At 27.6% G+C, this 21069-nt stretch overlaps 3 protein-coding genes across 3 annotated transcripts; 2 read left to right on the forward strand and 1 right to left on the reverse strand.

Annotated features, from left to right (window-relative positions):
* Nucleotides 1-339: 339 nt before the first annotated feature.
* MKS88_005765 (uncharacterized protein) lies at nucleotides 340-7800 on the reverse strand (the record flags this gene model as incomplete). The annotated part of the gene is made up of 6 exons (XM_067219057.1): nucleotides 340-506; nucleotides 1342-1384; nucleotides 1532-1561; nucleotides 1670-2277; nucleotides 2303-4342; nucleotides 4365-7800. 6 exons carry the CDS (start codon nucleotides 7798-7800, stop codon nucleotides 340-342), a joined length of 6324 nt encoding a protein of 2107 aa, XP_067070971.1.
* Nucleotides 7801-12252: 4452 nt separating this feature from the next.
* Nucleotides 12253-14236, forward strand: MKS88_005766 (periodic tryptophan protein 1; the record flags this gene model as incomplete). Its single annotated transcript, XM_067219059.1, has 3 exons — nucleotides 12253-12434; nucleotides 12724-13906; nucleotides 14117-14236. The coding sequence occupies 3 exons, from the start codon at nucleotides 12253-12255 to the stop codon at nucleotides 14234-14236; spliced, it is 1485 nt and encodes a 494-aa protein (XP_067070972.1).
* Nucleotides 14237-16443: 2207 nt separating this feature from the next.
* MKS88_005767 (uncharacterized protein) lies at nucleotides 16444-17889 on the forward strand (the record flags this gene model as incomplete). Its single annotated transcript, XM_067219060.1, has 4 exons — nucleotides 16444-16513; nucleotides 16731-16787; nucleotides 17210-17726; nucleotides 17808-17889. 4 exons carry the CDS (start codon nucleotides 16444-16446, stop codon nucleotides 17887-17889), a joined length of 726 nt encoding a protein of 241 aa, XP_067070973.1.
* Nucleotides 17890-21069: the final 3180 nt, after the last annotated feature.

The raw sequence follows: 21069 nt of genomic DNA on the forward strand, positions 1-21069 counted from the left end.
TTAAAATTAACCATGATCATATACGCGCACAGTTGTAAAATTTCTGAACGGTTAATAATTTTTATTCTGAAAAATGTGTACAGACAGATTTTAAATTTGAGAACAAAAAAGTTGAAATGTTTCTACGTGATTAAAAGAATATTGCATAATATAAAAATATTTGGAATACGAACGTACATGATTTATGTTTATATGTATATATGTGGTCTTGTGTACATTATGAACACGTGTATGTTTATTTTTTAAAGACATTTTCATCTATTCCTTAACGTGTATAGTTTTTATATTCACATATAAATGGTTTACCTGGTGAAGCAGCACAATTAAAATATAAGCTACTTATTCTACTTTGTTACTGTTGCTGTTGCTGTTACTGTTACTGTTGCTGTTGCTGTTGCTATCACTGTTATTATTATTTTTATTATATATTTGTATAAGGGTCAAAAACGTTTGCATATGTCCATCGATCAAAGAAGGAAAAAAGACGAATGCTTGGTGCAAAAATGCTGCAAGACCATTGGCAAAAAATTAAACGCCGAAAAGACTATATACATACATACATGCATACATATATATAAAGCGATTAGAGCTGACCTACAAAAGAGCTATATCATAATCTAACCCTGATTACTCGCGCGTGAACCTTCGCTTATAGAACCATAACCAAAGAGGCATTTTTTTAATTTTCGCTTTTTTTTTTTCTTTTTAATTTACTTCTGGTATATATTGAATCATGAATTGCGTAAATAAGTTTTTGCTTTTGTTTTAATTTTATTTTCATAAATGATAAATTGGAAATAGTGTTAAAAATGTACTTGCACATTTACATACGGGTTGCATTAATATATATATATATATATATATACATATATATGCGTATATATTTTATGCATTAAATTCTTATTATGTGCATACTACATACATGGGTATGTGCTTCCAGTTGGTATTATATTATTCAAAATAAAAAATATAAACAAAAAAACAAAAAATAAGAAATAAAAAAAAAAAGAAAGAAATAAAAAATGAAATAAAAAAAAAAGAAATAAATAAAAAATGAAATAAAAAAAAAAGAAATAAATAAAAAATGAAATAAAAAAAAAAAAATGAAATAAAGGAAAAATTAAAAAAAGAAGTGTCCTGTTATTCCTCAGACACACAGTTTTAATAATAAAAAATATGTCTCCACTTGTATTTATTTTTTCAAACAATTTAAAAAAGAAAAGAAAAGAAAAGGCAAAATGAGAAATAAATAATGTAAGGTAAACAAAAATAAAATAAATATAAAAAGTAAGTAAAAGAAACTGTGCTTCAAATGTATGTACGTATACAAACATAAATTACAAATGGAAGATATACATTTTATATTTACACTTAAAAACATACTCTATATTTAAAAAAAAAAAATTTTCTCCAAATGCTAATAAAATTAAAGGCATAAAAAATAACCCCATAAGTATAATATATAAATATATAAAACATATATATATACATATGTATATACATACATATACATACACACATACTCATTTACATGTAAAATGTTAAAATGCAAATATAATGGCTATTAAAAAAAAAAAAAAGGGGAAGCAACAATATAAGAAATGAAGATATTAAGGTAAAATTAAGTAAAATCTTCAAACAAAAATGGCAAATCGCTTAGTGAGGAAACTTTTAATGTCATATTAAAATTATCATTAATTATATCACAAAGTATTTGTTCACTTTGTAGTGTGTATTTCGTTAAATTGGTGGAAATGTCTGATAAAGTTTTCGAATTTTTAATTTCTTTGACATAATGAGACATATTAATACATTTATTTTCCTTTTGTGATAATTCTGAATCTGCATTTTGATATAAACTATTATCCTCTTCTTCATTATCTACATTTCCACTGTCTACAATCCGCTCAAACCTTTGTTTTTTCTTTTGTTGAGTAGATGAAAAAAACTTGTCTTCATTTTCAAAATGGTCAAAAGAACTTAACTCGTTGTCACTCATGTTGTTGTTTCCCATGTGACTAGCCATTCTCCTTTTTGCCTGCACATGGTTATTATTATTATTATTATTATTATTATTATTATTATTATTATTATTATTATTATTATTATTATTATTATTATTATTATTATTATTATTATTATTATTATTATTATTATTATTATTATTATTATTATTATTATTATTATTATTATTATTATTATTATTAATTATTATTATTATTATTATTATTATTATTCTTATTATTCTTATTATTCTTATTATTATTATTATTCTTACTATCATCATCACCAACATCATTACTATTATTGTAATCGCTGTTGTCATTTCGCGATTCCACCTTATGTCTGTTGTAAATATAATTGTTCTTTTCCAAACTAGTGTAAATGTTAGAAATAAAATCAGTTTGTCTGTTTAGTTCCTTTTCTATCTTGAGAAGGAAAGAAACATCATTATTCCTTGTATCATCAATAGCACTCCTCCTGTCTATACAATTATTAGGTGCGCACATGCCATTAATTTGCTTACTTGTAGTTCTTATAGTAGAGTCCTCTAAAGTATTCAATGACAACACATCAATATTATTGTGAATACGAGCATTTGTATTTTCACTGTTTACATTAATCTTGCTTTTACTATTTATGATGTCCAACTCTTTAAAAGGTGTACTATGTTCTTCATTAAAATACGTTAAAGGTGTAGTTACACTGTTAGAGTTACTCAACAATTTCATATGTTCTGTATTTGCGTTTACGAATTCTTCATGCCATTTGATTGTTTTTTTATCATGACTACCCAAATTGTTTTTATTACTATCACTATTATCATTTATACAAATACTGTTCAAGTAATTTTCACTAATATCGATAATGCCACTATTTGGAAGGCTTCCATTCAATACATCCATGTTACTTAAATTCTTTAAAGAAAAAATATTCCTTTTATTATTTTCATTTGTGTAAAATGTATTTCTAAAGGATTCACTACATTCTGAGGGAACAAACGGTTTGATTTTCTTTACTGCTATTTTTTTCGTACTATCATTACTATTTTGTAATCTATTTTTTGCCTTGAAATATTCTCTTCTTTCCATAATTTTCTGCACATGTTCAGGTATCATTTCGTTTGCATTGATTTCATCATTTACAGAAATTTCCTTTGATGTTTCATTTATTAATTTTATCTTTTCCACAGGGGTTAACATGTTTATATTAACACCCACCATTTCATTCTCAGTTCCTATTCCTCCTTCCATAAAATTTTTTGCTCTTATGCTATTGTAGCCATAGTACATGGTTTTATTTTTTTCATCATTACGGCTACTCATTTTATTGAAAGTTACTCCACAATTTTTATTCTTTTCATTATATTTTATCAATCCATTTATAGAATTAGCATTTTTGTTAATCATTTTATTTAAATTATTTATCATAGTTTTCATTTCTTTATTCTCTTGTAGCGTATTATTGTGTGAATTTTGAATTTTTTCTAAAAAAATTTTATTAACCGTAGATATTCTGTCATAATTTTCTGAACAGTTAATATTTTCATCAATATACTTGTTTACATTTTCAATTGTTGTTGGGACGTATTTATTTATATAATTTATATTTTTATTTATGCAATTTATGTTTTTATATATCTGATTGAATTTTTCGAAGTCTTCTTTATTTTGAAAATTATCTGAGTTTATACTTAGTAAACTGTCATTCGGTATTTGTTGGAATATGCCAAAAATGTTATTATCATTTTGCAATTCATTTGTTATGGTCTTATTTGTATTTTTTTGCGCTTCGTTTTTTTGACTTTCGCTTTTTTCCCCTTCGTTTTTATTTTCATGATGAAATGCCGTATGTGTATTGAGGTCATTTACATTTAAAGGACGACTCGCATTATTACTCTCTTTACTCTCTAACGATTTATTTAATGCACGTGCATCATATAAATTGAAAGAATCGTATAGACTGTGGTTGTTCTTGTGAGCTTTTTCCAAAACGTCCGCTGTTGTAAAATTGGTTTTACCCCCACTTCGACTGCTAGGACTGCTAGGACTGCTGATCCTACTTCTACCCATGCCATCATTACAACTCCATTTAGGGACGGACTCTTCCCCTAATCCTCTACCATTATGCTCACCATTCGTTAACTCACTTTTTGATCCATTAAGTTCAGCAGATGATTTCTCTTCCTGGGGTGTATCCTTTATCTGCGTATGTCCAACATTCGTATATCTTGGTGCTTCCTTCATACTGTTTAATGATAATGTTTCATGGTTTGTTTCACTACTTTTCTGGTTAGCATCTACAAATAAGGTAAAATAGTTCGTTCGTAATTTCTTGTTCGCTGCTAAGGGAATGATTAGCACTACTACCACAGCTATTACAAATAGTACAAGTAATACACGTGGTACACATACTAGTCATGAAGATACAATTCATGTAAGAACTGCTAAAAGTATTGTATTCATATTCATTTTTACCTTGCTTGAAATGTGTAACTTCAACATCATTGAAGGAGGTATTCAAACCGCTGTCCAATTCTTTATCCTTACTACTGTTTGTATTCTCGTTGGTCTTTTCTTCAACTGGTTCATCACAGTCGTTGTTCTCCCTTAATAATACAACACTGGTACCTTCATGAATATCTACACTCCCACCTCCATTCAAATTACTTAAATTATTATCGTTATTAAGATTATCCAGTTTTGTGTTTAGATCTTTTTGGTTCTGCTTGCTTGAACCAGAAAAAAAGGATGGAATTAGACTGGTAAAGAAGCTTGTCGTAGTTTTGCAAAGGTCCATACTACCTTCTTTACTTTTACACATGTTACTTGAGTTTTCATTTGCAAGCACGCTGTTGCCATTGTCATTGTTTCTATTTGCATTATCGTTTTCATCGTACCTGTTGACATCGTTGTTGTTTTCACTTGCATTTCTGTTCTCATCATACTGGTTTACATCATTGTTGTTACTTCTTACTATATTAATGCTATGGACTCGATTTACCGCATTTTCAACATTTATGTGAGGACCAGATGAAGTAGCCATATCTTCTTCATTTTTTGGCGTATCACCAATGGTAATACCATTTTTGGTAGAACAGAGAGTACCTCCTTCTTCACTCTTTCCTCTCTTGTCAATAGCATCATTACTACAATTACTATCATTATTTCCCATTTGTTCCTTATTAATTGTATTAAAATTAATAACATCAACTCTTATATTTTTTTCCATTGACGATAAAGCAATTTTGCTCTCATTTTTTACTTGTTCATTCAAAGAAGCAATTTTCATATTTTTAATATTCGACAAGGTGTTTTTAAACTTATGTACCTTCGAATTCACATCATCGTTTTCCCTCGAAAATAAATTTTCACTTCGGTTAAAAAAGCTGTTAATAGGAGCAGTAGATCCGTTGCACAGACCATTGTATGACGTGCTAAACGAGGTGCTACTGTTATTGTTACTGTTACTGTTACTGCTACTGTTATTGTTACTGTTACTGTTACTGTTACTGTTACTGTTATTGTTATTGCTACAGTTACTGTTATTGTTACTGTTACTGTTACTGTTATTGTTATTGCTACAGTTGCTGTTATTGTTACTGCTACTGTTACTGTTACTGTTTGGATTTGCATTCACATTTAAATTACTATTTCCATTGCCTTTGTCATTTCTATTAATGTCTTCACTGGGGAAAGCATTCGCTCTGACGGCATAGCTATCGCTTATTAATTTGTTGTTCGTGTTTATTAAGTACTCGCTAAATTTTTTAGCATATTGATTGGAACCAACAACAAATGTACTTTGGCTATTTATAATATTACTTATTTTGTCAGGTGATTTGTTCACATTATCAAAAAGACTGTTACTACCAGTTGTTTTACTAAAAAGGCTGCTTGTGTTGAAGAGGTTCTTATAGTCAGCACCACCTGTGCTGTTACCGAATATGCTTTTGCCGCTTTCACTACCGAATATGCTTTTTCCGCTTTCATTGCCGAATATGCTTTTTCCGCTTTCATTGCCGAATATGCTTTTTCCACTCTCATTTCCAAATATATTTTTTCCGCTTTCATTGCTGAATATACTTTTTCCACTCTCATTTCCAAATATATTTTTTCCACTTTCATTGCTGAATATGCTTTTTCCGTTAGTAATGGCACTTCCCTCCACAGCTCCAAAAAACATACTGCTTAAGCTACCATTCGTTTTATCCAAAATGTTACTTCTGGTGTTGAATAAATTTGTATTATTATTTCCTTTAGTAAAAGGACTATTCATATTCATATTCATATTCATATTATTATTATTATTATTATTATTATTATTATTATTATTATTATTATTACTAATCTCGCTCGCATGATTGAGGAGCTTATATTTATCTTCTGACTCCTCAACATTTCGATTAATCATCACGCTGCTGGCATTTTGTGGACGGTTAAATAAATCGTTTGAACTACTCAAGTTATTATTCATTTTAAATATATTACTCATATTACTAAAGCAATTAACATTATTTGTTATGTTTAACATATTTCTGTCATTTATTTCACTATTACCAATGTTTCCATCGCTGTTGATGCTGCCGATGCCGCTAACGCCGGTTACACCGCTCAAACCGCTGCCCTTACTGCACGAATCGGTTATAGTACCATTCAACTTATCATTCGCACTAGTCATATTCGAAGTTTTGTTAAAACTAAACTCGTTTACCTTGGTTACACTGCTCGGAAAAATAGTACCACCTTTAAGTTCATTACTTACTACATGGGTATTAAATCTGTTGTTCAAGCTATCATTTAAGTGCTCATTCCGAATGCCAAAATGCTGAGTGCTCATTCCTTCATTACATATGTTACTACTCAAATTGTTCCTTATCAAAGTGTCTGCAAAACTATCACTTAAATTATTCCTTGAAAAAGGAAAAGTATTATTCATATTTTCTTCCTTTATTATAATTTCTTCATTTTTGCTAACATTTTTCAAAAATAAATTATTCAAAGAATTTATACCAAAGGAATGTGAATTCTTTGTACCATTTATATTAAATGAATTTGTATTGTTTATCATATCTATGTTTGATGGGTCCTCGTTATGCGCAGAACATCCATTCATAAGCTGGTTGCTTTTGGAATTCTCACTGCTGTTATTATGGCTCTGATTGTCCTTGTTATGGACATCATTACCACCACTGGTGTAGTTGCCATTGCATCTACTGTTATAATTACCACTAAATTTTCCGCTAAGATCATTGCTCGCATTGTTGTTACTACCGCCATCGCAATTTAATCCACCAAACACATCGGAAACAATTTTCTGATCTTGTTCATTATTTATGGTCATCTGCTTGGCACTCACCAAATCGTCATTATTACTTTGACTGCTTCTTTCAAATGCCAATTTTTTCTTTTCATTTTTCCTTCTCATAACCTCCTCAAAAGTTAGCGGTGTATCAAATGCATCAGCATCATTATTATTATTACTATTATTGCCTATCTTGACTGTACCATTTTTTGTTTTAAATGTAAAATTTGTAATAGCACTTTTTGACTGTTGGAATGGGTATCTATTCCCTTTAATATGTATTATTTTTTTATTAGATGAAAAACTTTCAAAATTTTTTTTTCCAATTTTATTAAATTTAATATCTTGAGTTTCAAATGATCTAACATTCTTAACATCATGTGGAAGTACATTCTCATTTTTATTACCATCATCACCTTTTTGTGCCTTAGCAATTTTCATTTTTTCTTTCAACAGCTGTAGCTGTTTCATCTTTGCCTCATCGAATCCATCCATTTTTCGCAATTACAACAGGGAAAATAGTTTAATTAGTATCTATATAGGTCTATGTACGTACATACAAACACATGAGAACGTATATAAGTGTACACAAGTATAAGTGTATACATATATATGCGCAAATACATATACATATATGTGTGTACACTTTATGAGATGATTATACGAAAATTAGTGAGGGAGCTACCTTTAATTTGCTGATGATAACTCTTCAATTTGTGTTTACTACATATGGGATACGATTGGTAGTTGCTACAAGTCGTACGAAGGAACTTATCTTAAAAATGAGTAAATAAATGTTAAATAGACTTACTGCCTTTTCTTCTTTTCTTTCCTTTCTTTCTTTTCTTCCTTCTCCTCCTTTTTTCCCTTTTTTCCCTTTTTTTTTTTTTTTTTTTAGCTTATCCCCTTATATATTAATACATACAAATATTCCTTTATTTGTGCGCTTCTTATTTCTTATTTCTTTTTTATTTTACTGTTTTAGTTTGTCACTTTGTAACTTTGATTATTTAATATTTTATCTTATGCTGTCTTTTCTTACGTCCTTTTACTTTTTTTTTTTAATCGCGTTCATCTCATTTACATGTTAGCTAAAGTTTGTAGTTGGCTGTTCCCCGCTTGAGCTGTTTTTACCATTTATTTTCTCTTCTGTACATATACAGCGTCTGTTAAAGCATTATTTTGACAATGATTTATATTCACATGTATATGTACATATATATTTGTATGTATGAGTACATAATGTTACATATGTACACATACGCGTACATCTATACGTTTGAAAAAAAAAAAAAAAAAAAAGAATTATACTACACATAAATGTAGCAATATTTTCAAAAATATAATGAATGGTACGAATGAAGGTATATTTACGCCCATGTTATATGCATCCTTATGCTTTTTGCTGCGTAAACTGGTATCATATAAGTATGTACAAGTGGGAGTAATAGTATGAACATATATGAACATACATATGAGCATACATGCAAACATACATATGAATGTACCTATTTATGTACCTCCTTATATACCTCCTTGAGTACCTCCTTACGCGTGATTTGAGCAGAATTCATTAAAAGTAGCTTTTGCCGCACAATCATATATATTTACATGTAATCATGTATATATATATATATATATATATGTATATAATAAATATGTACGTACGTGTATATATATATATATGTACTCATTAATATACATATATAACCTTCACAAACGCTTATTCTGCAACGCAAAAGGTGAGAATGTATTAACTCTTTCAACACCCGACAAAAATTATAAAAATTTCATCAAGTTAAAAAAAAAAAAAAAAATTATAAATATATATATAAATATATAATTATAATTATAATTATAATTTTTATGACACATGTATACATTAAAATATCATGTGCCGGAGAATTGAAAAAAAAAATAATGAAGTAAAAATATAGTTAAATTTAAAAAAAAAAAAAAAAAAAAAAAAAAAGTTATGTACGGGTCAGAAAAAAATAATGCGAAAATTGATAAAAAAAAATAAAACGAAAAAAAATCTCTTTGAAGGAAAAACGTGGAAATAATATAGGGAAAAAATATAGAAGAAAAATCTATATTTTAATAACTAGTGTATACATCACACTTATTGGCAATGATAAAATATATGAATTGAAAAAATAAGCTAAGTAGGAAATATATAAATCCTTTCAAACTGTTATGACACAGATATGCAGGCATTTTTTAACATACACTAGCAGCATAAAGAGGCGAAAAAACAAGCAAATAAACAGAAGAAAAAACAGGCAAACAAACGGAAACATAAATATATGATGGATTAACCCACAGGAAAAGTGTCTAATTACATTCGAATAAAATTATATTTGAAAATTTATCGTCGTATGTACAACATGTAAAAACATACTTATGTATATGCCTACATATATACAGCGCTTATATCAGCCGAGGTGTAAATGAACTTGAGTAAAAAAATAAAAAAAAAGAGACCTCGTGTAGTAAAACATACGAATTAAGTATGTACGTATGTGTATTTATGTATATACAAATATGTACGTATATTTAAGTATATACAATTATGTACGTATATTTATGTATATACAATTATGTACGTATATTTATGTATATACAATTATGTACGTATATTTATGTATATACAATTATGTACGTATATTTATGTATATACAATTATGTACGTATATTTATGTATATACAATTATGTACGTATATTTATGTATATACAACTATGTACGTATATTTATGTATATACAATTATGTACGTATATTTATGTATATACAATTATGTACGTATATTTATGTATATATATTTATGCACGTATATACATGCCCCTCTTTGCTATGGTACTCTGTGCAAGCAAACACATTGGCTAAAGCATTGCGAGATAGCTGCATGAATACGAAATAACGTCAAAAAATGGAGTAACTCTTGTATAACGTTCATTAATATTCATTAAATGGACATTAGATATGCATTATATATGCATTAAATATGCGTCAGATATGCTTTGGCTATACATTGGATATGCATTGGCTATACATTGGATATGCATTGGCTATACATTAACTATACATTTAACATTTATATTTTGTTTACAAAATTAATTTAACCAAAAAAATTATTTTAAAAGATGGTTTAAGGATATACTTTCATTGGAAAAAAAAAAAAAAATAAATAAATAAATGAACGAAACGAAATGAAATGAAACGAAGCTAAACGAAGAGAAGCGCAATGAATTAGAAAAAACAAAATAGTTTAAACGTAAAAAATAGTACAGCTTGCAGCAGCTTTCATTTGCTCAGTTACTAGTTGGGGTACTACATGTAAATAAATAAATGAATAAATGAATAAATAAATATATATATATATATATATATACATATATCTTTATATATGTATGTATATATGTCAAGGTATGGGAGCAAATATTTGTCCGCATGCTCACTGTAAAAACGCAGAGAAAAAAAATATGTACCAAAGTTTGATGCAGTTTTCACAAATATTTTTCCCTCAGATGTTGTAATTAAGGAAAATAAAAATTATCTAGAAAATTGATAATTTTTTTTTTTACTTTTTTAATTTTTTTTTTATTTTTTAATTTTTTTTTTATTTTTTAATTTTTTTTTTATTTTTTATATTAATATATAGAACAAAATTTCAAAAAAACTTTTCATCTCGTTTTTACATGACAGTTGTAGAAGAGAAAATTTAATTTTTAAAAAAAGTAAAATTTATTTTTCAGAAACATGGCATTAAAAAAATTATTTATTTTTTTTAAGTAATAACGTACATACGTATACATCCATATCTATATATTTCTATATCTATATATTTCTATATCTATATATTTCTATATCTATATATTTCTATATCTATATATTTCTATATCTATATATTTCTATATCTATATATTTCTATATCTATATATTTCTATATACATATATATATATATACTGTAGTAACTAAAATGGAGGTATTCCTTACTATTGAACAAAAAAAAAAAAAAAAAAAAAGCTCGGGGTCCCTTCACAGTGGTTTATAATTAGTAAGTACGTACTCAAAAAATAAATAAGCCAACTTGAAGTGTATATATATGTACATGCATACATCGAAGCGTCTGTATATATAAAAGTGTCGTTGTACCGGAATAACGTAGTGGTGAAACACGTATACAGTTTTCTGCTTTATATATGTTGGTCATTTGAAATTTATGGCTTAAGGCAATATGTAGTTTTGAAAAATATTAATTTTATTTTTATAGATGTGGTATATGCCATTGTTTTGTTACATAATTAACTTCTACACTGTTATGAAACGAGAAAAAAAAAAAAATATAATAAAAAGGAACACATAAATATATTTTAAAATAATACCATAAAATAGGTATTTAAAATAATACCATAAAATAGGTATTTAAAATAATACCATAAAATAGGTATTTAAAACAAACCGTAAAAACAGGCATATAAAACAAACCGTAAAAACAGGCATATAAAACAAACCGTAAAAACAGGGATTTAATATAGTAATAAGGGCGAACGTGTTGAAACCTTTTTCATGCTCTACATTTCCCTTTTTTTTTCGAGAAAAATATTTTTTATAAAACAAGAATGCAGTATGTTGTACATAATTTTCAGCATGTGGAATGTAAAATAATAAATAATACATTATATACGTATAAGAGAAGTATTATTATTTCGTATATTTCTGAAATTAAAGGAGCACATTAAGAGCGCTTTCGTGAATGCTCAACGTAGATGTATGTCCCATTATTCATACGTATATACATACATATATACAATACGTACATGTATGTACTGTATGTATGAATATATGTACGATACACGATTTCATTGATTGTCGAGCATTTTTTTTCGAATTGTTAACTTCCACACCTCTGAAACCCATCATCGCTTACATCGTGCACCTTACAAATGGACGAGGAGGGAGCAGAAAATGAAAGTATGTACAATATTGTCCAAGAAAAAAAAAATAAAAAAATAAAAAAAAAAAAATTGAAAAAAGAGAAGAATGTTAAGGTAAACGATATTGTAAGCTGCATTGCCTTTTTATCAAAAGATGAGAAGAAGATAGGAAGTAAAAAGGACCTGTGGAGGTATTCGCACATAAGAATAGAATATGTACATATACGTATATGTAAACGTATGATGTCTGCACATTTCTTTTCCTATATATACTGTCTTTTTTTCATTTTTTTCATTTTTTTCATTTTTTTTTGTGTGTTTATTCCTCTTATTCTGACGCAAATAGAAAAACTGTGCTACTACGTAATATATGCAATTCATATGCTATTTCGCGCGCCATGTAATATATATATATATATATGTATATATAGTTACATGCTAATGTTTTCATATATATATATATATATATGCTTGACGCAGCGAGGAGGACGAGTCTAGCTCAATCCGCGGAAAGAACAAATCAAAGAAGAAAAGGAAAAAAAAGAGCTACGTATCGGAATCAAACGAATATATAGAGTTAGAAAACGTATTTAATGACGAACATGAATATCGAAAGGTGATAACTGAAGACAGCATTATAGCAAATGATAAAAAGTATATATATGAAGATGAGTTGCATTTAGAAACAGATGATGTTCTAATATTGAACGGTAAAATATATAGCGATGTAGGTACTCTAGAAACACACATCTTTAATTATGATGAAGATATATTTAATATATATGATGATGCAATAATAGATAACTACCCCTTATGTTTACAAATTATAAACACGTGTTCCTATTATAAAAATAAGAATATTGTAGCTATAGGTACTTTAAATAAAGATATAGGTCTATGGGATGTACATAATATTCAGGAGTTGGAGGCTTTGAGCTATTTAGGCAATAAGGACAGTAACGAGAGTGGTAGAAAAAAAGGCGGAGATACAAAAGATGGAAGTAAACGCTGCGGCGTTGATAAAAACGGACGGAAAAAAAGAAGCAGACTATATGAGGACATACAAGATGATAAGTTACATGGTCATAGTGACTGCGTAACTTGCTTGAATTTATCAAAATTAACACCAAATTTGTTATGCAGTGGTTCGAAAGATTGCTCCATAATACTGTGGGATCTGTCTATGCTTAGTCCTTTACATTCTTTTAACTTTCATAACAAAAAAATTAATAATATTTCTTTTCATACAACTGATAGAAACATATTGCTCTCTACCTCCTCTGATAAAACTATAAAAATATTCGATATACGAAAGAATACAGTAGCATTAAGCATTCCGTTTGACAAAACCCCAGAATCAACTATATGGAGTATATGGGATGACAGTATAATATTTTCTTCTGATGTTAAGGGGTATATAAATAAGGTAGATATACGTCAAGTTACATCATCATCAAAATCAGTACCATTTAATCGTGCTAAAAATAATATTGTCCAGTTCAAGGCATTTAACAAATCGTGTGTTGCGTTACTGAGCCCTATTATAGATTACAAGAATTTGATATTGGCAGGATCAGAAGATGGAATTGTTAAGGTTTTCGACTTTAGCATCTTTACAGAAAGAGAACAGCCGCATTGTGTTTATACAAAGAACATGGACAGGGTAAGCGACCGACGAATGCACAAATGGGCATACTGTGTATATGCATACATAAATACATACGTTACCTATACTGAGATATATGTCCTTATACGTATATGTATGTATATCGAACATGTTACTGTTGAGTTGTGAGACACGCATGATGCCTACACTTGAATATCACCACTTAGCATATTTTACCTTTTTTTTCTTTTTTTTTCTTTTTTTTAGAATTTATTTTGTATGCAGAATAATGAAGATTGGCCAAATGTCGTATTCTTAGGATGTGATCAATTATATGATTGGGATTTAAAATCTTGTAATGAGATAAGAAAATATTTTAAAATGTGAAAAGACGAAGAATTGGAGGGGCAGAGTAACGATACATACTCATCTGTTGTTTACTTCTTCACCATCACTATCAGCTTTACATGTACATTTAATTTTCGTATCGCCTTTAAATTTTTTTATTTTATTTCTTTTCCTCCATTTGATGTATATCTGTGATAAATTTTTGCCATTTTTCATATTTGCAAATAATTAAAAATTAACCATGTTCTTTTTTTTTTTTTACTCTACTACCCTTCCCGTCCATCTGAAATAATTTTTTTTTTTTTCTTTTTAATACTAGACTTATACAAAACTTTATTTCATCTTTTAATTTTTTTTGTTTGTTCATTTTGTTGCTCTCATAACTTGTTAATATTTTTTCTTTGTGTATATCTTGACAAAATTTGTTAACCAATCTTACAAACTCGCATATTATATGAACACACAGATATTTTATTCTATTTTATTTTATTCTATTTTATTTTATTCTATTCTATTTTATTTTATTCTATTTTATTTTATTCTATTTTATTTTATTCTATTTTATTTTATTCTATTTTATTCTATTTTATTTTATTTATTTATTTTTTTTTTTGTAAAATTTAGCGCTTCTTATCCTGTGCATAATAGGAGCTTTACCATTTAAAAAAAAAAAAAGGAGAGCGAAATTCGCCGCGGTTGATAAAAGCACATAGGGATCATTAAATTGCGTCCATATGTTCTTAAATACATATATGTATAAGCATACGTATGTATGTACAAGCATACTTATGTATGTACAAGCATACTTATGTATGTACAAGCATACTTATGTATGTACAAGCATACTTATGTATATGTATGCGCGCGTTCTTCTTTTATGCCTGCATGAATTTAAATTGTTGGGAAAACCAAGCGAGATAAGAACTTCGCTTCTGTTCATTGAAACTTAAATGAGCAAACAAAAAGAGAGAGAAAAAAAAAAAGAAAAAACTAATATATCATTACATATATTTTTTGTATGTATTTTACTTACAAGTGCTTTAGGTAGTCTGTTAGAGGGGCCTATCTATAAATAAAAAAGCATATACATAAATCAGAGGTATTGTCATAGAAAAAAAACAAAAAAAAAAAAAAATAATCAGAGGGAAATAACAAAATAAAGAAAAATAAACTGAAATAAAAGAAAAATAAACTGAAATAAAAGAAAAATAAACTGAAATAAAAGAAAAATAAACTGAAATAAAAGAAAAAATAAAATAAAATAAAGGTTTAACAAAACAACATAAAATTGAAGGTAGCACTTTTACCAAGAGGAAGAGTGTACCCGCCATCGTGTCAAATCGAATGTGCCTACTTAAAATGGAAAAAAAAAAAAAAAAAAAAAAAAAAAAAAAAAAGTAACTATACATGTATGTGTCACGTACATATAATATATAACATACGTTTATATATCACATACATGTATATTTGTATGTATGTACAATCCGTGCACTAACGAAACGACTGTTCGTTTGACGAAAACTTAAGTTTCTTATCCTTAAGCTGATCGTTAAAGTAAGTTTTTTTCTTTAAAAAAATAAGCTAAAAAAAAAAAAAAAAAAAAAAAAAAAAAATGAAATAAAGAAGAGAGTTTCATTACACAACAGCTTTTTAATTTATATGATTAAATATGTAGTTATATATATATATATATATATATATATATATATGTATGTACTTTTTTAGTATGAATTTATATACTTATGTAAGTACGAATACTGTATGTATATATGTATATGTTTGCTTATATGCTGTTCGCATGTGTACAATAATACTACTTTGTTTTTGCATTCTTGTATATCTGTTATCTATTCGTGGGTGAACCTTGCATTTATTTGTTTGTTTATAAAATAAGTTATAGAAGAAATATTTTGCAGCATTTTTGAAAAAAAATCAAAGCTGAACTTTTTTTTTTTTATCCTAATATTTTTATTGAAAGAAATAAAAAAAGATGGGAGCCACTACAAGTCACTTGAGATGCTTAACAAATATTGCTGGTGGGATTAATAAGCAGAATGGGAAAAACATGGAAAAAAAAATAAAAAATAAGGAAATGTACATACATAAGTATATAAATTAATGTATATACATATACATTTATATATATACATATACACCCATATATATATATATATATATATATATATATATATACATTTATATATACATGTACATATATATGTACATATAGATATGTCACACCTGTGATGGTAATAAATTTTGGAAGGGGGAAGGGGGAAGAGCATGAGCCTATGTATGATCATAAATCTTCATTATGTTAGCAGCGCATTTACTGTATCCATATAGTCCTTTATGAGGTAAATTGTCCGTGCGCGCGTGCGCCAGGGCTTGTACATGCATATGTATGTATGTGTGTATACGCATATATATATTGTCTTATTTACAAAATAAACGCGCTTCGGATATGAAGGACTACCAAGTAATGTACGAAAGATGAAGGGAAATACGTTTTTCCTTCCATATTCGAATTAAGGCAGTAGCAGTAGCGGTTGTTGTAGGTGTTCTAGCAGTGGTAATCGTAGTCGTGCTGGTAGTACTAGTCTTGCTGTGGCTGATGCGTAGCCTAAAACATTAGACGCTACTATGGATCACCAATTCTGCTTTATATACGCATTTATTTTATTTTTTTTTATACTCATTCTTTCTCCCCCCCTTTACTACCTTCCCGTGTTATTGCATACAAAATGGATATATACATATATATATATATATTTAAGTGTATATATATATTTATATTTAAGTGCATATATATATATATATATTTAAGTGTATATGTATATATATATTTAAGTGTATATGTATATATATATATATATATATATATATATATAACGAAATGCAATATAAATAAAAAAACCTGTTTAAAAAAAAAAAAAAAAAAAATTGTCAGTAGTACTTTATTTTTTTCTTTTTGCATGTACATATGCATGTGAATGTACTTTCCCTTTTCAGGGTTGTCAAGTCTGGTACTTTCGCTTTTCCCCAAGTTGATAATAAAAAACCCACAAGTTCTTAGGCCTTTGTTAAATGTAAGTTGGGGATATTTATTTGGTTCAACATTTTGGTTATGTATATTTTCGGATGTTGGGTTAGTGAGAAGTTTAAAAAATATGAGACGAACAGTAATTCCGGAAGATGCAGAAGAAGCAAAAAAGCAGTTAGAAGAAATGAATAAGTCAGAAGAGGGTTTTAAAAGAAGGAATAAAGATTTTCAATATTTTTTTAGTTTTTCTACTTTATTTTCTGGTATTCTGTTACTTACAACAGTTAGACTTGCTAATCATAATTTACAATTAAGAATCAGTTCATCAGTTGTTGCTTTGTCATGTCTATTAAATAATTTATATTTGCATAGCAAAATTTATAATTTAAAATTGAAGAAAGAAAATTTATACAGTGAGCTAATTGAAAATCCAAAAGATGAAAAAATTATTGCAGATATAAAAAAAAATAAAAAAGAATTTCATTTGTACCATGGTTTATCACTTTTATCGTTATACATATCCTTTTTGGGTTTAACCCCTTATGTGTTTACATAATTATTTTGTAGCCTGGGCCTTGAACTAGTATGGAAGTACCAACCATATGTTACATGGTTTGCAGCGGGGAATCAGGGAAGTGGTACATCTTAGATTTATGTGTTATTTGTGCATGTTCTGTGCATGTATGTTTGTATATGTGTGTGTATGTATTCATGTGCATTATATATATATTGTGAAAGAGTCAAAAGAATAAAAATATTCGTGTACATGTTAGTAGTGAACCGCAGTTATAAGAATGTTTATATGATTACCATCATATATGCACGTATGTATATACGTAAACATACGCGTAAGATGTACACATAAACATATTCGTGAACATGTTTATGGTTTTATCATGTGTACATAAATACATATGTACGTGTTCATAAAAAAAAGAAAAAACAAAACCCAGAAAAATTACAAATCTCTTATTTTTGATAAAGTGGAAAATAATTTAGATACACATAAAGTTGGATCTGTTCATGTGATGAATTTGATCTTTTGTGCGTGTGCATATGTTTGTTAGTAAATGTTAGTGCATGCTTATGTTTATGAGTATGTTCAAGCGTATGTTCATGCGTATGTTCATGCGTGTGTTCATGCGTATGTTCATGCGTGTGTTCATGCGTGTGTTCATGCGTATGTTCATGCGTGTGTTCATGCGTGTGTTCATGCGTGTGTTCATGCGTGTGTTTATGCGTATATGTTCATATGTATATGTATATTGGTATGTTATATATTTGCATATGCGTACTACATATATATGCACATTTTCGGAGTAATCACCCGCTTACAGTACGCAGTAAATACTTTCATGGATAAAGAGAAAATTTATTCTAAAAAAAAAAAAAATGAAATATTTTAATAAGACGTAAACCTCTTGTAATTTTTAAGAAAAAGGACATTCTTGCCACATCATATAAACAGCAAGTTTTAGTGGCACAGTATTACTTTTTGTATTTATTCTTTTAAAAAAAAAAAAAAAAGACAACAAAAATGGGGCGAACAGATGGGAAAAAAATAGTAGAAAAAATAGGACAAAAACAAATGTATATCAAAGGAGCCCATTCGTTGGTTAAAAAAAAATTTCTTTTCTTTTTTCTTTTTCCTTTTCTTTTTTCATTTTTTTGGTTATTGCATAAAATTAACTAGAGAACATTACCCCTCAAACATTTCTATCTTTTACATTACAAACGGATACAAGCTTTTTTTTTTCCCTTTTTTTTCTTTAATTTCAAGTGCATTATTGGCATACTGATATATATATATATATATCATACACAATAATTTAATATGTGTCAAAAAAAAGGATAAATTTGCCAAAATTTTAAAGCATTTCTCTATTCTACTTTATAACACAAATTGAAGAGAAAGGGGCACAGAATTTTATAAAAATAAAGATGCTTCATCCTTACTGTATTGCGAATTTACCTTTTTAAATAATATAACAACAAGATGAGGAATTAAAACAACAAAAAGAACATTGTTATACATATTTATGAAAAAATAACAAACAAGTTTACTATTTTTCAAGAGATCCGTACTAACATTTTTTTTTTTTTTTTGTATAAGCATTTTGGCAATGCTGCTCATTACTCTAATATAAGCACATATTTATATGTACATCAATATGTACATATATATATATATATATACAAACATATATCACAGATTTTTGAGAAGCAAATTTGACGATTTAGAAAAAGCGAAGATATATAGCCAACGTCCCAATTACTTCAAGAGAAAATTCGCGAATTTTGTGAGTTTGCAAAGTTTGCGAAAATTGTGAAATTGTAAACAATACTTTTAGCTTAATAATGAACTGTTATTTTTGTTATTTATTTTTATGTATTTATTTTAAGTATATATGTTCATGTTTTTTATTCATGTTACTTATTTATACCATTGATTTATGCCAATTATTTATGCCAATTATTTTTGCCAATTATTTTTGCCAATTATTTATGGAATTTATTTAGTTTTTTTTTTTCGAGCGATTTGAGTTATTGCATAAAATAAATATGGTATGTTCAGTAAATTGTAGAAAGAACATCCATTGTAATTTCGAGTTGGTAAAATTAAGATAAAATTTACGTTTCATTATGTATGTACATATACACATGTACATGTACATATATATATATATATATAACAGTGTGAATAGCGTCCATAAAAGTTATTAACTTCGTAATGAAGTTACCGAGGAATTCCCCAATTAACAGCTACTTGAAAATGTATGAACAGATATTACTTTTGTTTGTACATGTATAATATATTTGTAATTTTAGAAAAAAAAAAAAAAAAAATGATAGAAATAATACTCAACGATCGACTGGGAAAAAAAATTCGAGTGAAATGTAACCCGGATGATACCATCGGAGATTTAAAGAAACTTGTGGCTGCGCAGACAGGTTATACACCATTTTGAGATTTAACTGTATAGACTGTTCCTGTGTGTATAAATAAATGCATGATACGTATATGTGTAGATACGTATATACATATATATATATATATGTATATATATATATGTATATGCATGTACGTGTGTACAAATCAGTTGTATACTTCTCACCCCACGTACAGGAACAAGAGCTGACAAAATAAGAATACAGAAATGGTATACTATATATAAAGATCATATCACATTACAAGACTATGAAATAAAAGATGGAATGAACCTTGAATTATATTACAACTAAAGTTATATAGTGAAGACGGTGCATGGGCAGATACCTTGAGAATATTCGCATATCTATCTATATATATCTGTCTATATCTATCTATCTATATCTATCTAGATATCTATATCTATCTATCTATCTATCTATCTATATCTTTATATATATATATATATATATGTATGTATGTATATGCTCATGGGTACATATCGTGATATAGAGGGAAACATAAATCAGATTTAAGAATAGGTAGCGGACGAGGTAGAGGACAACGAAGATTAACAGTGAAATCAAGGTGTTACATATTTGATACAACTTACTATCCATAGTTTGAATTTTTTTGAACATACAATTTTGCATTTTTTTTTTTTTTTTTTCTTATAAGCAACCGCACACACAAAAAAGAGTATATCTACAATATGAATATACATTTTTTAAAAATTTAGGTTAAATTTTTTTTTATGCATTATTACACTACAACGTATATGTTGACACGTTTCTTTCTTTTTTAATTTTTTAATTATTTTTTTTAACTTGAATGACATAATTTATTTTTGTATTCCCGTTAAACTTTTTTATTTTTTTCGTTACTGTCACATTGGGCGAT

Source organism: Plasmodium brasilianum, chromosome 14 (genome assembly GCF_023973825.1).
Source record: "Plasmodium brasilianum strain Bolivian I chromosome 14, whole genome shotgun sequence".
Lineage (NCBI taxonomy): Eukaryota > Apicomplexa > Aconoidasida > Haemosporida > Plasmodiidae > Plasmodium > Plasmodium brasilianum.